General features: G+C 33.3%; 2 protein-coding genes and 1 long non-coding RNA gene across 3 annotated transcripts; 2 read left to right on the top strand and 1 right to left on the bottom strand.

The window, feature by feature from the left end:
- Positions 1–1,178: 1,178 nt before the first annotated feature.
- LOC145017945 (uncharacterized) lies at positions 1,179–2,344 on the top strand. Its single transcript, XM_078975892.1, has 4 exons — positions 1,179–1,339; positions 1,442–1,562; positions 1,651–1,878; positions 2,029–2,344. Exons 1-4 carry the CDS (start codon positions 1,212–1,214, stop codon positions 2,215–2,217), a joined length of 666 nt encoding a protein of 221 aa, XP_078832018.1. The 5' UTR covers positions 1,179–1,211; the 3' UTR covers positions 2,218–2,344.
- A 1,467-nt stretch (positions 2,345–3,811) lies between these two features.
- Positions 3,812–9,992, top strand: LOC145016081 (uncharacterized). The gene is made up of 11 exons (XM_078974506.1): positions 3,812–3,920; positions 4,049–4,120; positions 4,643–4,714; positions 4,837–5,025; positions 5,119–5,283; positions 5,396–5,783; positions 5,956–6,911; positions 7,096–7,357; positions 7,620–8,494; positions 8,966–9,889; positions 9,973–9,992. Exons 1-11 carry the CDS (start codon positions 3,812–3,814, stop codon positions 9,990–9,992), a joined length of 4,032 nt encoding a protein of 1,343 aa, XP_078830632.1.
- An 8,982-nt stretch (positions 9,993–18,974) lies between these two features.
- LOC145014464 (uncharacterized) lies at positions 18,975–20,335 on the bottom strand. Its single transcript, XR_013665540.1, has 3 exons — positions 20,191–20,335; positions 19,290–19,424; positions 18,975–19,206 (listed from the first exon to the last, which is right to left on the bottom strand). It is a non-coding gene; the product is annotated as an uncharacterized LOC145014464 (long non-coding RNA).
- Positions 20,336–22,468: the final 2,133 nt, after the last annotated feature.

The following is a 22,468-nucleotide window of genomic DNA, read 5'->3' as shown; positions in this document are numbered from 1 at the left end:
AAGTAGAATTCAAGCTACAATAAAAAAAATCTTATTCCAGTATTTGAATCCCTATTCGATGAAGGAGCTGTCCGGAAGATCAGTAACTTCGCTATGGCTAGCAATCAAAGCGAATACATGCTTGTACCTCATAAACATAAAATCAATTTCTACAAAACCACGAAAGTTCGTGTATCCAATGATTTTGTTGATACAGTAGATCCTTATCATTTTATCTCTTTCCCAGATTTGCTAGCCAGGAACTTTGACACTCGTGTTGCATTTGGTATGTTATGTTGTTAGTTTAACTTATTTCTATACTTCAATTTTTAATGTAATACACATTTGGGTTATTATTACTAATTTATTAAATTTTTCACATAGATTTTCTAGGTGAAGTTGTGTCAAGTGATCCCATGCGAGTCATTGTTGAGTATGGAAGAGAGAAAAGGTTAATGAATATGGTTGCTCAGGATTTAAGGTACACATTCGTATTATTATTACACATTCCCCCGTTTATATTTATCTTTCATTAATAACCACCATGCATATTTAGTGGTACGAGAATTGCAGTCGCTTTGTGGGGCAGTTTTGCAATGAAGTTGAATACTTACATTTCACAACATAATAATGACACTGCTCCTGTTATTATCCTGCTACATTTGGCCAAACTCAAAATTTGGGGTGGTAAGTGTTTTTTACAACAAATTATCATTTCAACTTCAAAGTAATTACTGACAATATTAATTTTCTTTTTTCTTGCAGGTCAGCCTCAAGTTGGTAATTGTTTGTTTGGGTCTAGATTGCATATAAATGATGATATGCCTCAGATTTTGGAGTTCAAATCAAAGTATGTTATTTAACATTTTTAACACATTTATCTTACTAAATCATTACTTTTGTTGAATAACTTCACTATTTGTTTATGTAGAATTAATGCTTTGGATACAAATGTTGAGTCTTCTAGCCGTACATCCCAGCTCAACTCAGATACCGTTGTGGATAATCCAGAGGATTACTACCTCCGTTTTCAAATAAAAAACATTGATGAAATTCCTGATTTTAATGAGGTTTACTTAACATTTTTATATAACAGTTTCCGCATTCTATTATTGTTTTGATTTTATATCTACAATTTATATGAAATAATATTTTAATATGATTCCTTTTTTCTCCTATATATGAAACAGGAAGTTGGTTTAACCATTATCGCTACCATTATTGGTTTTGATATGGATGATGGTTGGTATTCATTTTATTGCCGTGATTGTTCTAAAAAAGTTACTAAAAATCATGATGATGTTGATGCTGGCCCTTTTCACTGTGATGGTTGTGGATTTGTCTCGGATGTATTTGGAAAGTAAGTAATTATTATCTCGAAGACTATGCATGTATTTTACAATTTTCATATATTTCATTGTGTATGTCAAGCTAAATATAAGTACTATGTTATAATTTTTAGGATTAGGATAGTAGTTTGTGTGCAAGATGAAAGTGGCTCTTCTTCGTTTGTATTGTTTGAGCGTCATGTAAAAGATCTTATTCATCGTGGAAACCAATGGTTGATGGACAAAATAGCTAAGGTTTCATAAAATATCTCCGTTATTTAAATGATTGACATATATGATTTTTATTCTTTAACTTTTCCAAACATTTTATAATGTAAATTAGGATCAAGGCCGACAACAGATACCTGATGAGTTCAAAATTCTTCTAAATAAGAAGTTTGTCTTCAAAGTTCAGATTTCCATGTTCAATCTGCAGAACAACTATCGTGCTTACACTGTGCATAAGTTAACCGATGATGAAAGGGTTCTTGATGAGGTGACAAAAAGGTCATCAAATCATCAACATGATCATATAAATGATAATGGTACTCCTGTTAACAAGCCAAATAAGGTTGGTAACTGTCTCATATATTTCCAAAGTCAAACCCTGTGCCCTCTCTTCAATATATTTTTCTTTCATTTTTCATAACTTTATGCAAATATGGTATGTTTTGTTTTATATTTTTCTTTATCGATATTTATTATTTTCTGTTATCTACAGGAAAATACCAATTCTGTGCATGATCACAATCTTGATGTTGTTGACCTTGAAGCTGTAACACCATCATCGAGTATGGGGAAGCGCCCTATTGAGATTGATGCCAACAATGAGTCTTTGGAGTGGTCTTCTTCAAAAACTTATGTTGTACGGGATACCTTGAAGATCCCAAAGTTGGAAAAGTTGGACTAATATCAAGCCACCCATCAAAATTTTACATATCATCTTCGATATGTTTATAGACATTTTCTTTTTAATCTTTTGTGTGTCGCATTTTTAATTCTCAGTTTATTGATCTTTTGGTTGTTTTTAAAATTGTATTGAGTTTTTATTTGGTGTGTACACAATGATACAATTGGAGGTCATGACAAATTTCAAGTTATGGAACTCTTTTGATTTAATGCGTATTTTCTTTCTTTTTTCTTTCATTCATCATTTGATTATATATATATATATATATATATATATATATATATATATATATATAGACACACACGAAAATTAAGAATTTCTTTATATATGCTAATGCACTTACTTTATATTCTAAATGGAATTTAAATTTTATTTGCATAAATATACATCGTTTACATATGGTAACAGAATAAAATCATAGTCTAAGTATTCAAAATACATGTCATCTATATTTTATTTATTCCTACCATAATTATATTCATGCTTTATTTTTTACCAAATTTAAAGCCTTGTGATATTCAGTTACCTATTTTATATATATATATATATATATATATATATATATATATATATATATATATATATATATATATATATATATATATATATATATGATATTTCACCTACTTTTATTTGTTAAAGTCAAATTTAAACTTTATTTGAATAAATATTCATCGTTTTCATATGGTAACAGAATAAAATCATGGAATATGTAAACAAAATCAATTTTTCTATAATGCATTTATTCCCTCCATAATTATATGAAGACTTTATTTTTTACCTAAGTTAAACCCAACTAATATTTCATTACTTTATTTAACTATATGCAATATTTATTTTTTACCAAATTTAAATCTTTTGAAATATCCAGTTCCCTTATTTAAAGTGTTAGAAATCATCATCATCACTATATATATATATATATATATATATATATATATATATATATATATATATATATATATATATATATATATATATACTAGCCGTTACCCGCGCACAGCGGCGGGGACAAATAGCTTCTTTCAACGATATTTTTTTAAAGAAAAATGTTATGTTCCAAAAGAAAGTTCATGTCGTGGGTGAGAGGAAGGGCGGTAGTCGTGATAGTGGTTGATTGAAGGCGAAAGGAGGCAGAGCGGCTGTGGTGGTGGTGGTTATACTGTCTTGGTTACTGGTTAGGGTTCTTCGAGAGAGTGTGCGTATATTTCTTACTTTGAAGGGATTACGAAGATAGATATTATGAGATTGTTTGTTACCAATGTGAGAGAAGAGATCTTCTATAAATTGTTGACATTGACTGCTTCAAATGGTTGAAGTGTTGAGATTGACGGGTTCAATTTGCAAATGAATTCTTCTATTAATTTGATACGAGATTTTTAAGGGATAAAGAATATGGTTAAAGTTTTAATATTATTATATTATAAATGGGTTGTACTTCAAGCTTAATAGTTTGGACGTCTTAAAAAAATAATATTATTATATTCAATCTATTTATAGAAATAGTTAGATTTCTTTTATAAGTAGTATATATATATATATATATATATATATATATATGTCTAAGAATGTAAAAATTATCAAACATATTGAAATGACTAACATTTCAAATGCTTCGGGAAAGAAAAAACCTACAAGGTTTGTTACTAATGTGTCACCCAACAACACTTCCCCAACAACACCACTGTTTGACATCACAAATGGTAAGATTCATATTTAAGCATTCTGTTTATATTTGAAGTGCTTGAGTGTTTATAATGTTCAATTTGTATAACTCATTTCTCTTTATATTTCATTTGAGTTTTTGATATACATACCACTCTTTCTTTAGTGAATGCATCATCTTCATCCAATGCTCTAAAACCATCATCACATTCAACATTACAAACAATATCCCACAAAGGTACATTTTCTTATATGTTATGCATCTTTTATATTACACTTTTGTTTTTATATTTGTTTATCTATTGTACTATTAATATTTTTTTAATATTTCTCCTCCGTTTATGATACGAATCTTCATTTCAGAAAATAATTTTTTCATACCACCTAATTGTCGAGTTGCTCTAAACCTTTCCGAATTATCTAAGGCTACCCCGTCTCATAACATCATACGACCGAATGTTCAATCCACATTTATTTCCCCAAGAACGCCACTTTCACACCTAACAAATCAAGGTAAAGTATTCTTAATTTCTTTTATATTATATTTACATACACTTCTTAAATCATATAACGTCAATTTTAACTTCTCAATATATAAACTTTTAACATTTAATTTTTAATACATATATGTCTATAATATCTAATTTGTATAACGATCTTTTTTAATACATATAGGTCTATAATATCTAATTTCGGTAACTACATTTTTCCTTTATTATCTTATTTAATTTTATGTTTTATATATACTTTTCCACTTTAGTTCATTCACCCTCTTTATCGAATGCTTTCAAAACACCATCATCTCAGACAATACAAAGAAATTCTCAGAAAGGTACATTTTCTTATATGTTATGTCTCTTTTGTATTGTATTTTTTTATTTTTTTATGTGTATTAAATTAATATATTTTATTTATATATTTTGCTATATTATCATCCAAATTTTCATTTTTCAGAAAATAGTTTCTTCGTACCCCCTAATGGTCGAGTTGCTCAAAACTTTACCGAATTACCTCCAAACTTTTCTAACAACCAAGATACAATTCAGCACAACACAACTCATTCAACAACAACGAAACCGAAACGATTTAATACACAAGATATTCCATTATTTGAGTTGAATGAAGATTTCGTTGAACCTTCAGGTACCCATATTGTTCAACTTGATCGTTTATCTATTAATAATGATCAACTTCATCATTCAGTTGTCTTATTATATATTTTATTCATACATACAGTTACACATTTTTCAGTTGCTCCCAGCATTAACTATAAAGAAAAGAAAAAAAGAGGCAGACCGATTTCAACAAAAAAGAAGACACAAATATGTATTCCTTCTACTTCAAATACTCAGAATGATGTAACCGGTAACAATCATTCTAAATATATCGGAATAAGCAAAGGTATTATATCCACACCACAAATTATTTGTCATGACAACTAAAATGTCGTTCCCCTATTACATTTATAGCATACCACAGATATAATTTCGTAAATTTGTTTATTTATTTATAGATTATTTGGATTCTGGAGATGTTGTATATGTTTGCTCAGTATGTAAAGCTAAGGTGTGGCAGGGAGAAGCAATTCGAGGAAATAAGGATTTAAAGAAAACATGTTATTCCATTTGTTGTTACAATGGAAAAGTTGAACTACCCAGTCTGATTCACCCACCTCAGTTGTTGATTGATTTATATAGCGGTCTTTCGGAAAAAAGTCAAAACTTTATACAGAATATACGTCGATACAATATGATGTTCGCATTCACATCTATGGCTGGAAAGATTGATCACACCGTTAACTCAGGAGGTGGTCCTTATGTTTATCGAATGCATGGCCAAAATTATCATATTGCAGGCAGCTTACTTCCCCAAGATGGTGAATCACCCAGATTTTGTCAATTGTACATATATGATACAGATCATGAGGTTCAAAACAGATTCAAATCATGCGAGTGTGTGAATACCCTATATTATATAACTCCATTATATATATATATATATATATATATATATATATATATATATTACTACAAAAAATTTATATCCATTCTTTTTTTGATTATATTATTATAGGTCTAATAAGAAGAAAAAGACCACATCTAATGAGTCCATGGCAAATCCGTTTTCTCTTGAGTTCTGGACTATTCACGAGTTGATGGGCTTATTGGATTTCATTAATCCACTGGTTAAACAATTTAGAATGGCACGTGATCGCTTTGGTTCAAATCCAACAGAGCGTATTAGGTTGAAATTGATTGGGTCAAGAGAAAATGATGGTAGGCAGTATAATCTTCCTACCACAAATGAGGTAGCTACCCTCATTATAGGTGACATTGATGGGTATGATTCAAGGGATATCGTATTGGAAACGCAAAGTCGACAACTTCAACGTATTAATGAGTTGCATCCGCAGTATCTTGCACTTCAATATCCTTTATTATTCCCTTATGCCGAAGATGGATTTCGAGTCGATATACTACATCGTGGTGTTGAAGATCCAGAATCTGATGGACGAATAAGGTTGACCATGCGAGAGTTTTTTGCTTATCGTATACAACAGAGAACCGATGAAATATCATTGATATTACGTTCAAGAAAACTATTCCAACAGTTTTTGGTTGATTCGTATACAATGGTTGAAAATGAACGACTTAGTTATATTAGGTTTAACCAGCCAACCTTACGCGTGGCACCTTATCGCAACTTGGCCCAGGCAGCTGAAGATGGCATTGAAGATGCTTCTTTGATTGGAAACCGTATTATTATACCATCTTCTTTTACTGGCGGCAGCCGTTACATGCAACAAAACTACTTAGATGCGATGACTCTGGTTAAGTGGTTTGGTTATCCAGATCTTTTTTTAACCCTTACATGTAATCCTAAATGGCCAGAAGTCATTAGATTTGTTGAAGCCGAGAATCTTAAACCAGAAGACAGGCCAGATATTCTGACACGAATTTTCAAAATTAAACTTGATTCATTAATCAGTCAATTGAAGGATGAAAAAACTTTGGGTGAAGTCGCTGGAGGTATCAATCTTATATATTTTTTACTCATTAACATTATAACTTTTTGATAATTTTATCTTTTAACCCTGCTTGCTTTCTTTGCTCACACAGTTGTATATACGATTGAGTTTCAAAAGAGGGGTTTGCCACATTGTCATGTATGTCTGTTTTTGGAAAAAAAATTCTAAAATTCCAAATCCTGAAGACATAGACCGTGTTATATGTGCTGAATTGCCAAACAAGGATAGTGAACCCGATTTGTATCAGATTGTTTGTGATAACATGATACACAGACCTTGTGGCAACGATCAACCATTTATGCCGTGTATGAAAAAAGGCAAATGTTCAAAAAGATTTCCAAGGGAATATACCGATCATACGTATATTGATGAAGATGGTTATCCTATTTACCGGAGACGTAACGATGGAAATAATGTCCTTAAAAAAGGTGTTTCTTTAGACAACAGGTATACACAAATCCTTTTGAATGATTTAATAAATTTTAATTCCTTAAATTTTTTTTCTTTTTATGAAATATATTATTATATGTTTAAATACATAAATATCAATAAACAACTTAAATTAAAATGGTACTAATATTTTATTTTTAAACGGATAATGTAATATATAAAAACATATTACTCATTATATATGTTTTCTTATGTTCTTCCTATGTTAACTTCAAATTATCATTTAATGTTGTTTATGAAAATTTTCTTGATTTTTCAGGAATGTTGTTCCATATAATAAGATCCTTATGAAACAATATCAAGCTCACATGAATGTAGAGTGGTGTAACCAAGTTGGATCGATAAAGTATCTTTTTAAGTATATTAACAAAGGACCGGATAGGATAACAGCATCTATTGTTGATCCAACAAAAAAGAAAAAACAACAAATACAAAATAACGACGATGATGAAATTGGTGAGTTCTATAACTGTCGTTATATTTCCGCATGTGAGGCATGTTGGAGGCTTTTTGCGTATGATATTCATTATCGAACACCGCCTGTCGAAAGGTTGTCATTTCACCTCGAAAACAAACAACCTGTTGTATTTAAACCAAACCAACATCTTAATCAGGTTGTTTCTAAACCGACTGTCGCTGCTTCTCAATTTTTAGCTTGGATGGAATGTAACAAGCATGATGAAGATGCACGAAAGTTGTCATACGTTGAATTCCCAACTAAATATGTTTGGAATAAATCAGATAAGATATGGACAAAAAGAAAAACCAAGTCCAAGGCACTCGGTCGATTAAACCACGTTTCTCCCAAGGCTGGTGACATTTATTACCTACGGATTCTGCTGAACAAAATCAAGGGTCCTACAAGCTATGAAGATATCAAGACAATTAACGGAATTGTACATGAGTCTTACAAAGATGCTTGCTATGCTCTTGGTCTATTAGATGATGATAGAGAGTACATTTCGTCAATAAACGAAACACATCATTGGGCCACAGCATCTTTCTGCCGGTCTCTCTTTGTTATGTTGATTACATCAGATAGTTTGTCAAGTCCTGCTCATGTTTTTGAAGAAACGTATCAATGTCTTTCTGATGATGTCATTCACGTTCGTGAACAAGAAATCGGCGTCAGAGGTAAATAAACTAATTTATAGTTTTTTTATTCAAACTAATAAATTTCTTCTTGAAAAGAAAATCAATTAATTTCAACTTTAAATAAAACCGATAAAAACTATTTAACAATAGGTCATATTTAAAGGGTCAGGAATTGCATTTGTATTAATTGCCCTAAAATTTCGTTTTCCCTACATTTTAATTTGATTCCAAAACAACCCAATTATTGTTAATATACAAATGGTCCTTGGACGGAACTATATTGCTTAAAAATGACCTTTTTTAAAAAATTTGTCATAAAACATAATCAACAATTTTTTTTTCCATTTATACAAAAAAATTGTTCGTTTTCCATCATTTATACATTATGCATGTAAAACTCACAAAAAACCAACTCGCAATTACATCATTTATAGTAGTTATAAATGTCTTAACATAAGCCATTTACATAGCTATAACCATATTTAATTTCGTTGTATATTGCATTTTCAGGCTTGAAGTTAAAAGAGGATGCAATTTTCAACCTTACCTTGTCATACATCGAGAAATCATTATTGATTTGTGGATTAAGTTTGAAGCAAATACCAAATATGCCGTTTCCTGATCATAGATACAATCAAGAATCATGCAATATGTTAATTCAAGATGAGCTTAACTATGATCCTGGTGTTATTGAAGTTGAGCATCAAGATTTGTATTCCAAATTAAATGTCGAGCAAAAAAATGTTTATCACACCGTTATGAATGCGGTTAACAACAACCAAGGTGGTGTCTTTTTCCTTTATGGTTACGGAGGAACCGGAAAAACATTTGTTTGGAAAACCTTGTCTGCTGCTATTAGATCCAAAGGTGAAATTGTTATCAACGTTGCTTCAAGTGGAATTGCAGCACTATTGCTCCCTGGTGGTAGGACAGCGCATTCAAGATTTATTATCCCAATTAACTTGACCGAGAATTCATTTTATTCTATCGCGCCAGACAGTGATCTTGCTGCACTACTTAACAAAGCAAGACTTATCATTTGGGATGAAGCTCCGATGATGCACCGTCATTGTTTTGAAGCATTTGATAGGACGCTTAGAGACATTATCCGTTCATCTGACAGGAATAAAGCGTTTGGCGGCAAGACCATTGTATTTGGAGGTGACTTTAGACAAATTCTTCCAGTAATACAAAGAGGTAATCGTTCGGATATTGTGCAGGCATCGTTACATTCATCAAGATTATGGAGTGAATGTACAGTGTTACGTTTAACGGTAAACATGAGGCTTCAGGTTGGTTGTCCAACTAATGATTTGGATGAGACAAAAGCATTTGCAGAATGGATTCTTAAAATTGGTGAAGGTAATATTGGTGGTCCTAATGATGGTGAAGCTGAAGTTGAATTTCCAGAAGATGTTATCATTCGCTCTACAGGTGACCATATTCATTCAATTATATTGACCATTTATCCTTCTTTTGAAAACCATCTTGATGACTCATCATATTTTCAAGATAAGGCTATTTTGGTTCCTACTAATGAAGAAGTTGTTTCAGTTATTCAAGCAACAATTTAAAGAAAACCAATCTATGCTCTGATACCACTGATGGGTTTTTGCCATAAGAACTTTCCTATGTGCGCATGCAAAACCCTAATGCTTGGATCTAGGCTTTCTAATAAACATGCTTTTGAATCCAAGACTTATAATGGCTAATTAGGTTAAATAACAATATTAAAACAGATCTAGAATCATACCTTTGAATCCCTTGTTGATCTTGTTTGTCTTGGAGCTTCTAGAGTCACAATTGTCACTCCTCTAATGGCTTACAAACACCAATAGCAAGCAAGATGATTTAGAAGAGAGGAGAGGGGAGGAATTCGACCAGAGGTTCCTTGCTTAAGGTTGTGTGTCGAATTCCCTCATCCATAGGGTCTATTTATACTATTAGACTCCTTAAGGGTTTCACCCTAAACCCTAATTGGATAATCTTCTCTTAAGGCTATCCAAATCCATTCCATAGATAACCCTATGGACGATTTGAGCTATCCTAAAGCTCTTAGAATCCGTCCAAGGTGTATCCTAATGGATTTATAGTCTAAAGTTTAACTATCAAACAATTGACAGTTTATACCCTCTTATTTAATTAATCTCTTTAAGTCACCAAATTAATACCAATTAATTTATGACTTATATTAATCAAATAGCCAAATTATTATTCCTTATAATATTTACTCTCTCTTAACAAATCATCCTTCAAGTTGCTATGGTGAAGGCAACCCAAAAGGACCATGCACCACCGAATATAGTTATAGCCTTAGACACTATTCCAACAGTCTCCCACTTGGATAAGTCTAGTAACTATACAAGTACAATACAGTTTGCAATCGTAGCTCTCAAAGACGCTGTCAACTCTGATCTAATCAATCTTGTCCTTTAGATAAGGGATCGTACAGTCCTCTGTTAGATATCATGCTGACAATCCTATGGAATGGTTAGTCTAGCATTTAGATTTCTCGATCTCCGATTTATTCGACATAGAACTTAATCAAACACATCAATTTAGTTCTGACCAGGCCCGGCACATAAGTCAAATCAAATCATCGAGTGGCCAAGATATCTCTTCTACCATCTTAGGATAAAATTTACAGATAAACTTCGACTTATATGCATTTACTTATTCATTAACCAACAATACACAACAATGCGTTTTATAACATCAAGTTACTGATGCGTTTTCGCATTATCAATGCACAATCAATTAACAAATAATAAACCATATATCTAGGTTTTAAGACTATATGATATTATCGTCTTGCGATCACCTTTTATATCGTATTCCATAAGGTGATTACAGCAAGCGCGGGTTTATTCCAATGCTCAAAACCAGTTCATAAGCACTCATGAACGTTGCAGCAACCCTTGCTATGTCTAACACCATTTAGACATTCTACACACCAATTCATGACAATCTTCATTCATACCTTCTCCCAACATATGAACGATTGTGGACCATTTGAATAATTCGATTATTCCTAATAAACTCAATTATTCTGGAAGTCAAAACATGCAAAGTGAAACAATAGTTAAACAACTAACATGTGATAGTAACTTTACTCGTAAATAAAACTCCTTTATTTAATCATCAAATGTTAATTACATTTATCTATTATAGTTTTCGAATACTATCGAATCTATACTAATATCATCCTTCAGCCCAATACTCCTAGCATGCTGCAAGTGCTTAACCCTACTCAGTCCCTTCGTAAGCGGATCTGCTGGGTTATCTTCTGATGATATCCTCTTCACTACGAGTTGTCCTTCTTCTACACGATGTCTAATGAAGTGATATCTTTTGTCGATATGTCGAGATCTACCATGATCCCTCGGTTCCTTGGTCAAGGCAACCGCACCTTCGTTATCACAGAAAATCTCCATGGGCTCCTTTATTGCCGGCACAACTCCAAGATCACAAATGAAGTTCTTTAGCCATATTGCCTCCTTCGACGCTTCGCTCGCTACGATGTACTCTGATTCGCACGTTGAATCAGCTACGGTTTCCTGCTTGGAACTTTTCCATGTCACTGCTCCTCCATTTAGGGTAAAGACCCAGCCCGACTGCGAACGGTAGTTGTCCCTGTCGGTCTGAAAGCTGGCGTCACTATACCCTCGCACCTTCAAGTCATCACTCCCTCCAAGAACTAAGAACCATTCTTTCGTCCTCCGAAGGTACTTAAGGATGTTCTTCACCGCAATCCAATGTGCTTTGCCAGGGTTCCCTTGATATCTGCTAACCATGCTCAAAGCGAAGGCTACATCAGGGCGAGTACAAGTCATAGCGTACATGATTGAGCCAACTGCGGAAGCGTATGGTACTCGGCTCATTTCTGCTATCTCAGCTTCGGTACTCGGACTTTGAGTCTTACTGAACTTGGCATTTCGTTGTATCGGTAGTTCTCCCTTCTTTGAGTTTTCCATACTAAAACGTTTTAGTACCTTCTCCAAGTAAGTATTCTGACTAAGTCCAATTAGTTTCTTACTTCTTTCTCTTACTATCCTTATTCCCAAAATGTAAGAAGCCTCTCCGAGGTCCTTCATAGCGAAGCACTTCCCGAGCTAGGACTTAACCTCCTGCAGAGTCGGGATGTCGTTTCCTATGAGTAATATGTCATCGACATATAGAACGAGGAAGCTTACTATACTCCCACTGGCTTTGACATATACACAAGATTCGTCTTCGCTTCGTACAAATCCAAACTCTTTGACTTTCTCATCGAAGCAAATATTCCATCTGCGAGACACTTGCTTAAGTCCATAAATGGACTTCTCAAGCTTACACACTCTATTCGGATGCTTTGGATCCACAAACCCCTCTGGCTGAGCCATGTAAACATCCTCAGCCAACTTTCCGTTAAGGAAAGCGGTCTTGACATCCATTTGCCAAATCTCATAATCATGAAATGCGGCAATTGCTAGCATCACTCTAATAGATTTAATCTTCGCAACTGGTGAGAAGGTCTCATCATAGTCAACTCCGGGAGTTTGAGTAAAGCCCTTCGCGACCAATCGCGCTTTATATGTGTGTACGTTCCCATCCACGTCGGTCTTCTTCTTGAAGATCCACTTGCACCCTATGGTCTTACGTTCGGGCACATAATCAACCAAATTCCAAACTTGGTTATTGTACATGGATTGGATCTCGCTATCCATCGCCTCTTTCCATTTCGCAGACTCCGGGCCTGCCATGGCTTCCTTATAGCTATTAGGTTCATCAAGATTTACTAGTGTACCATCACTAATATACGTGTCCCCTTCGGTAGTAATATGAAAACCATAAAACTGGGGATGAACTCTAACTCTATCGGAACGTCTAAGAGGTAAGGATTCGTCAATCGGTTCAACCGGAGTTTCCTCCTCGGGTTGAATGCCAGCGGTAGAGATTCCATCATCTATCGACTCTTGAATCTCTTCAAGTTCGATTTGCCTCCCACTGTCTCCTTGGCTTATGAGTTCTCGCTCTCGGAAAACTCCTCTCCTCGCAACAAAAACAACATTGTCTTTCGGTCTATAGAAGAGATATCCAAAGGAAGTTTGCGGGTAGCCGATGAAAATACATCGCTCACTTCGAGGTTCAAGCTTGTCATGAGTATCTCGTCTTACGAAAGCCTCGCAACCCCAAACCTTGATATGTGCCAACGAGGGAGCTTTCCCCGTCCACATCTCGTGAGGTGTTTTGGCAACCTTCTTAGTAGGGACTCGGTTAAGGATATGGGCGGCAGTCTCTAAGGCATACCCCCAAAAGAAGATAGGTAGTGAAGCACGACTCATCATAGAGCGAACCATATCCAATAAGGTTCGATTACGCCTTTCTGCCACACCATTCAACTGTGGTGTCCTAGGAGGCGTCAATTGCGAAACTATTCCACACTCCTTGAGATAATCGTGGAATTCAAGACTTAGGTACTCTCCTCCTCGATCGGATCGAAGCATCTTGATTTTCCTGCCCAATTGATTCTCCACTTCATTCTTGAACTCTTTGAACTTTTCAAAGGTTTCTGACTTTTGCTTGATTAAATAGATATACCCATATCTACTATAATCATCGGTAAAAGTCACATAGAAGCGGTTCCCATCCTTCGTGGTTGATCTAAAAGGTCCACATACATCGGTATGTATTACGTCTAATAGTCCCTCACCCCTTTCACAAGTACTCGTGAAGGGTGACTTAGTCATCTTTCCAAGTAAACAAGACTCGCATGTGTCATCTTCCCTAAGGTCGAATGACTCCAACACTCCATCCTTTTGGAGTTGGGCTATGCGTTTCTTGTTGACATGTCCAAGACGACAATGCCACAAGGATGCTTTATCCATACTAGTGGAAGAATCAATATTCAAAACATCATTTCCTAAGTTATCAACAATCATAACAGTTTCATATATTCCATTACATGGTATAGCTTCAAAGTAAAAGACACCATTTAGATAAGCCAAAATAGAACCATTCTCATTATTAAAAGAAAATCTAAATCCTTGTCTATATAAACCATGAAATGAAATGATGTTTCTAGCCATTTCTGGCGAATAGCAACAATTGTTCAAATCTAAAACTAAACTATTCTTAAGCACTAAAGAATACACTCCAATCTTGGTCACAGGCGACGATCTTCTGTTCCCTATGATTAGATTGATCCTTCCTTGCTCCACATCCCTACTTCTTCTTAGTCCCTGCACATTAGAACAAATGTGATAACCACAACCGGTGTCAAGAACCCAAGAAATAGCATGATTAGAATCGTTAGATTTGATTGCATATATACCTGCGAAAGATGGCTTGATCTTTCCTTCCTTGATGGCTTGCAGGTAATCCGGGCAGCTTCTCTTCCAATGTCCTATCTTGTGGCAGTGGTGGCACTCTGCCTCCTTCGGGTTAGAGCAGGGCTTAGAGGGATCAACTTTGGTCCCACTAGAAGAGGAACCATCTCGGGCTTTCACCTTTCGATAGTTATTTGAAGAAGCTTTCCTCTTCTTTCCCTTCCCTTGACCAATAGCCAAGACAGGAGCAACGGATGGATTGGGAGTTGGTGCAACAGACTTGTCCTTGAAATTGCTCTCAGCAACCCTCAAGAGACCTTGGAGTTTACTTAGAGTGACCTCCTCTTTGTTCATGTGGTAGGTCATCCTAAATTGATTATACATCGGAGGCAAAGAGTGAAGCACCATGTCGATCGCCAAGTCTTCGCCGAAGTCAACATTTAACTTGCGAAGGCGATCGACATACCTTTGCATCTTTTGCAAGTGCACGGTAAGAGATTCTCCATGACCCATCTTAGCGGAAATCATGTTAGTGAAAATCTCGTAACGCTCTTGTCTCGCGTTTTGGTGGTACCTCTCCAACAAGTCTTGATGCATCTCGTATGGATACATGTCCTCGTAGGACTTTTGGAATTCGGAGTTCATGGTGGCGATCATGATGCAATGTACTTTCGTTGCATCTCGCTCATGAGTTTCAAAGGCGGTGATTTCGGTGGGAGTAGCAACTTCGGGGTTGATTTTCTCGAGCTTCTCGTCGAGGACATACTCTTTATCCTCATAGCGAGCAATGGTGCGAATGTATCTTATCCATTCGCTAAAGTTTGTTCCATCGAAGGTGACCTTTTGGCAAAGGCTCATCAACGTGAAAGAACTAGCAGCAGCGTTGTTTGCGTTTGACATCTATAGAAAGGACAAAGATAGATTAGAACAAGAATCCCTAATTATCACCCAATAAGAAAAATTAGGGCTAGGATCCAACAATAACATTTACATACTAGAAAAGGGATGCCGTAATCCAATATGCAAATAAATTGAAGGTAAGTGAATGACGATTCACTAATTCTCCATCACAAAACTTAAACTATTAGTCCGAAGTGTTTTCGAGAATTCCTAGGTTCGGATGAGATTCATTGAACTATTCAATGTCATGTTTAAATCTCGATATGCCCCTCTTGTTTGTGACTGGGATGCCGAGGATCACAAAGCGGGTGTGAATTACCATGCAAATTCACATGGTGCCTTCATTGTAACGATCACCTATTCGATGTGCTGGTAAACCACACACGCTCCATCGAACTATGATGAACAATGAATCACCCTTTGCCACCTTCGCTTAGAACCAATTAGTGTGCCGGTAAACCACACACGCTCCACTAACATCTTAGCAAGGTGCAAAGTGTAATTTCATGGGATTGCATCAATTCACTTTTCCTAAAGTAACTAAGATTGGGAAATTTTAAAAAAAAATTTAGTTACTTCGTATTTCTTATTATACTTTTAATGCGAGGATGAGGTTGCCCTATCCTACCCGTTCGGCTAACGACCCTCCACCAATCAAGCAAGCGGTGGGTGTGAGTGTACACCCATTAAGCGCCATTTTATAGGCCGCAACCTTATACCCACCTTATAGATCGGCTTCGTGAATGAGGCCTACTAGCGGTAAGACTAACATTTAGTTATACATATATATATTATTCTAGTAATATCATATAAGTATAGGGCTGCATTTTAAACTTTTCAAAATCTAGGGTTTGAAATTTAAGTTGTCTAAATTAAAACTTTTAATCACAAATATAATTTTCAAAACTTTAGGGTAGGTTTTAAACATTTAAAACATGAAGGATCAAATAACAAATAATTCCAATTAACAATTAATATTCTAATTATCTTTATTTGATTTATCTTGATTTCTTTGAAGATAATTGCCAAAATAATTAATCATTATCATAGAGGGAAATTAAATATTTTATTGGATGATGAATATCTTTAATTAGATCAAGATAATAGTCATATTTATCAAAAAATCGGATTTACATTGATCTAATATGATTAAGGTAAGTTTCCATAAGATAATTATGAAAAAATCTTGAATCTGGCCATTCCTGACGCCTGGACTCGCCAAGTGCACAAGGGGACTCGCCGAGTCAGGCCTACTCGACGAGTCCACCTTGGAACTCGCCGAGTCAGTGACTCAAAACCCAAAAAATCGAATTTTGCAGGTTTGTTTCAGTTATTCAAGCAACAATTTAAAGAAAACCAATCTACGCTCTGATACCACTGATGGGTTTTTGCCATAAGAACTTTCCTATGTGCGCATGCAAAACCCTAATGCTTGGATCTAGGCTTTCTAATAAACATGCTTTTGAATCCAAGACTTATAATGGCTAATTAGGTTAAATAACAATATTAAAACGGATCTAGAATCATACCTTTGAATCCCTTGTTGATCTTGTTTGTCTTGGAGCTTCTAGAGTCACAATTGTCACTCCTCTAATGACTTACAAACACCAATAGCAAGCAAGATGATTTAGAAGAGAGGGGAGGGGAGGAATTCAACCAAAGGTTCCTTGCTTAAGGTTGTGTGTCGAATTCCCTCATCCATAGGGTCTATTTATACTATTAGACTCCTTAAGGGTTTCACCCTAAACCCTAATTGGATAATCTTCTCTTAAGGCTATCCAAATCCATTCCATAGATAACCCTATGGACGATTTGAGCTATCCTAAAGCTCTTAGAATCCGTCCAAGGTGTATCCTAATGGATTTATAGTCTAAAGCTTAACTATCAAACAATTGACAGTTTATACCCTCTTATTTAATTAATCTCTTTAAGTCACCAAATTAATACCAATTAATTTATGACTTATATTAATCAAATAGCCAAATTATTATTCCTTATAATATTTACTCTCTCTTAACAAATCATCCTTCAAGTTGCTATGGTGAAGGCAACCCAAAAGGACCATGCACCACCGAATATAGTTATAGCCTTAGACACTATTCCAACATACATTTCTTTTTATTTATTTAGACATATCAATATAATCAATAAAACGACGTGTCTTTCTGTTACTTTATCATACTTAAATTTATTATGTTCGTTTTTTATGATATCATGTTAAATAATCGGGGTCCTTGATTGTGTTTTCTTTATATGTTTTACACCGTTAAATAAAATGTCTTAATCTCCAATCTTCTCTAATCTCTAAATATTATTAAAAGAGAACCTTAAATTCGATGCTGTTATAAATCAAGGCCATTCATTACATTTCAATCCTTAATTTCTAACCCTTGAATTATTTGCTGACATCATCGTTTTACTGGTCAGAAGTTCAATTAATGGATTTGATTTCATTATGTTAACTGTTTATTTGATTGTTAATGTTAACTTTTAACCTTAAATGTAAAATTAACTGTTAACAATGAATTTGATTTCATTATCTTAACTGTTTATCTGATTGTTAATGTAAACTTTAATTGATTTTTATATGTTAACCTTTAATATAAACTTGAATTGACCATCATTCGGATTCAAAATTTAAACTTGAACTGATTTTGATTCAAAATGTGTTGATTAACTCTCCATCATTTATTCATTTAAACTTATTCAAATCTTAAGCATAAATTAACCGTGAGATTTTTCCCATAAAAAAGTATTTGATTTTAATCTTTCTCCCTCTTCAATATCATAAATGAGTTTAGGGGTATATTGGTCCATACATTAATTATCCAGTGGCAGGATTAAAATATAAATTGGAAAAATCACCTCCCTGCAAAATTAAATACTATTTATTTTTATGTTTTAATGAAAAAAAGAAAATAGATATTAGACTCACTAAATTACAATGTTATTTGTTCCAAAGACTTAGAACAACCAAAAGTAACAAAATAATTTATTTTAGGATAAAACCTCCAATAGGTGGAAAATATATCAATTTCACTATATAGGGGCAATTATGTCCAATAGGTGGAAAATATGTCAATTTTACTGTGCTGGTCAGATATGGAAAATACAACCGGAGGGTCAAATATGTCAAATTGACTATGTAAGTGTAGATACCAACTCCCAGAAAAAACCCATGAAATCTACAAAAAAAAAAAAATCCACTTCAAATGAAAATCGAATCAAAGAGATACCAACTCCCAGAAATAAAAAACTTTTCTTATTTTTACATTGTTGACATAAATACCCATCAATCTGATGGACTTTCCCATAGATGTTCTTTTCCATACTACCATTAATCAATACAAAAAAATTTTAAAATAGCCTGCTAATTCATAACTTTCGAGCGTTATCTGAACCAACTTATACCATAAAGACGAAAATGCCCTTCAACCCCTTAAACTCAAACTCAAATAACTTAACTTACCACATAAACAGCTGTATTATTTTTCAAAAGTTCTTCAAAATGGAGCTGAATTTTCACACCTTCGGACCCGCTTCCTGGAAACCAAAATCAAATACATCGATAATAATTTGTTTTTTTATAAATAATCATGTGATTATTAAAATAAAATGTATTATACCTTCAAAACTGCAATTGTCATGTCATAGTTGTTGAAGAGAAACACAATCTGCAGTTTTGGCTTTCTGAAGGTTTTTGCAAGCTTAATAAGCAAGTCATCTATAGCCATGTTCAGTCTTTCCATATTCAGATCAAGCTATAAATCAATTTGCAAAGTGTTAAATATAATATAATAATAATAATAATAATAATAATAATAATAATAATAATAATCAGTTGTTTGACTGATGACCTGGCCATCACCATAGTCAACATTAATTTGAATAAGTGAAGCTGTAAATTCAGTATAATTATACATAAGGGTAAAAAAAAAAACCATATGTTTTAATGAAAAAAAGAAAATATATATTAGACTCACTAAATTACAATGTTATTTGTTCCAAAGACTTAGAACAACCAAAAGTAACAAAATAATTTATTTTAGGATAAAACCTCCAATAGGTGGAAAATATGTCAATTTCACTATATAGGGGCAATTATGTCCAATAGGTGGAAAATATGTCAATTTTACTGTGCTGGTCAGATATGGAAAATACAACCGGAGGGGCAAATATGTCAAATTGACTATGTAAGTGTAGATACCAACTCCCAGAAAAAACCCATGACAATGTCGGAACCGTCTTGAGAACCGGAATCGGAATGGGTTTCAGCTGACTTGGGAAATTAAAATGATGTAATAGAGATAAATAAATGAAAATAGTATGAATCGACATTTTTTCTTCATAGACATGAAGATACGATGCTGATATCAGGCACAAAATTAGGGATGATATTTTTTTTTTTAATTTGGAAAGAAATCTCACAAAAACTATGAAAATAAGGAAACAATATATCACGAATCCGTTAATAATATCTATGAAATTAGGGACAAAAACTCATCATTTTTATTGTTTACAACATACCTCAGTAATCCCTCTCGGTTGATATTCCCAAGTATTCGATTTCACCATCTTCTTAACCTTGCACCTGTTCTTGATGTTGACTCTTTGAGTTCCTCACTGGCACCCGTTCATCCATTCATACTACTATCCGAACCTCCGTCTTCTATTGTTGCCGTCATCTTCGCCAATTTCTTCTGTTATTCTCGACGTCTTCTTTTCTCTTCAAAATTAGATCTTCAAGATCAGGTACGTTTATTCTTTTCAATACTTTGTCTTCATCATCTTCGATTTATACTGTCTGTATTATTGATTTTCAATCGGATTGTAACTTTTAAGTGATAAATAACAATGTTCCTAAAATATCTACGGTTCACAATGTATTAATATGAAAAACAACTTATTTTCGTTTTTAAGTTTAATTCATTAATATCATATTAAATATAAATATTTATATATGTAGTTTGTTTTTAAAATTTGAATCAATGTCTTTTGAATTCTATTTTTTTTTTTAAATTGACGTCTTTCAAAGTGTTATTAAACTTTGTAATTTTGCAATCTTAGATTCGGGTTATATATATATATATATATATATATATATATATATATATATATATATATATATATATATATATATATATATATATATATATATATATATAATTTCAAACAATATTTGTTATTTCTCCAGATAAATGGTTCAAACCACAATTGCTAATTGTAGCAACTCTTCGTCATCGAGCATCTACTCCGAAAATGAAGATTTCCTTCATAATTTTGATTTCAAAAGTATTGCTGATCTCAAACAAGTACATCAGGTATATATAAATCACTTTCATTTACAATATATAATTTTTTAGAAATTGTTTTTCTATTATTTATATCTTATTCCTTGATTATTATTATTTTAAACTAAAATTTAAACTTTCATTAACATTTTTTAGGAAAAAACTTTAATTGTTGTCGGTACGATTAAGCAACTATGTGTTGAAGGGGAATGGTATTGTTTTACTTGTATTAGATGTCAACAAAAAGTCGTGAGACAAATTTTAATGCATCAAGATCAGTCTCAAGATAAAGAAGTTTTTTATTGTAACACTTCAAGCTGCATAAACAAAGTCATTTCTGTTGTTCCCAGGTTTTGAAACTTATTTTATAAATATTATTATATTGTTCTGTTAAATTATATAAATTTATATTACTAAATATGTTTACATCAATGCTTTCAGTTTTAAAATCACCATTAAAGTTGAAGATATTACCGGTTCAGCGTCACTTACTTTATATGATTCTGACGTAAATAAGCTTATAAGAAAAAACGCACAAGAGTTGGTTCATGAGTTCCATAAGGTTATACATATTAACTTCATTTACTTATAACAAAATTATTATTTTGTATATGTATTTTTATAAACATTCTTTTTTTTTTAGGTTGGTAATAATGAAATTTATCCATCTGCACTAAATATACTACTGGAAAAAAAGATGGCGTTCAAAATTCAAATTACATATGACAATTTGAATAACAAAACAGAAGGTTATGTTATCTCAAGGATCACGTCTAACAATACAATCATTGATGTATTGGAAAAAAAAAATTAAAATGGATCTGGTAAAATTCTTTACCCTCAATGCTACAAACAGTATACTTATTATCAATTAAAATCATATGTCATCAAATAACAAATTTTAAGTTTTTCTAATATTATTATATTATACTTTCTTTCTTTTGCAGTTATCGTTATTGACCTCTGAACTAATTATTGAAATTCTTTCACGAACATCATTACAAACATTTGCTACTGTACGTTGTACAAATACATATTATGGAAATCTAACATACAACAACTATGTTCTTCATAACTACAACCGTAGAAATAATGTGGTTTGTGGAATTATCGTTCAACAAAAAAAACCATGGAAAAATATAGAGCGTCAGTTTCTTCCGTCTTTTGGTAGCAACAATCATGACATTGATTGGCTACCACATACTTGTACTATTTTAGCATCATCATTGTGTGGACTCCTTCTTTATGAATGCTATGATCCAGATGAATACGTTTCGAAGATTTTATTTGTTATAAAACCAACGACTTCAGATGCCAAATGGATACCGTTTCCGACCTCTGAATACACTGCAACAAACTTTGCTTTGGTAGTTATCAGTTCGAACCCGTTACATTTCAAGGTCATTCGATTGTCATACACAAAGCCATCGTAAGAGTTTATATGTAGTACATTTTATGTTATTAATTTACTTTATGATTTACTTATATGCTATTTTATTTGTAGTGATATGCTT

The sequence above is a fragment of the Lactuca saligna genome, chromosome 9 (genome assembly GCF_052625555.1).
Source record: "Lactuca saligna cultivar CGN05327 chromosome 9, ASM5262555v1, whole genome shotgun sequence".
In the NCBI taxonomy this organism is placed as follows: domain Eukaryota; kingdom Viridiplantae; phylum Streptophyta; class Magnoliopsida; order Asterales; family Asteraceae; genus Lactuca; species Lactuca saligna.
Note: the sequence above shows the minus strand (reverse complement) of the source record. Positions and strands in the feature narration are given on the sequence as shown.

Coding starts and splice junctions, on each gene's coding strand:
- LOC145017945 (XM_078975892.1), top strand. CDS start 1,212: ATGGATGATGGTTGGTATTCATTTTATTGCCGTGATTGTTCTAAAAAA. Junction 1,563..1,650: donor TGATGGACAAAATAGCTAAG/GTTTCATAAAAT, acceptor AATGTAAATTAG/GATCAAGGCCGACAACAGAT. Junction 1,879..2,028: donor CTGTTAACAAGCCAAATAAG/GTTGGTAACTGT, acceptor TGTTATCTACAG/GAAAATACCAATTCTGTGCA.
- LOC145016081 (XM_078974506.1), top strand. CDS start 3,812: ATGACTAACATTTCAAATGCTTCGGGAAAGAAAAAACCTACAAGGTTT. Junction 4,715..4,836: donor ACAAAGAAATTCTCAGAAAG/GTACATTTTCTT, acceptor TTCATTTTTCAG/AAAATAGTTTCTTCGTACCC. Junction 9,890..9,972: donor TGTTATCATTCGCTCTACAG/GTGACCATATTC, acceptor TTTCAAGATAAG/GCTATTTTGGTTCCTACTAA.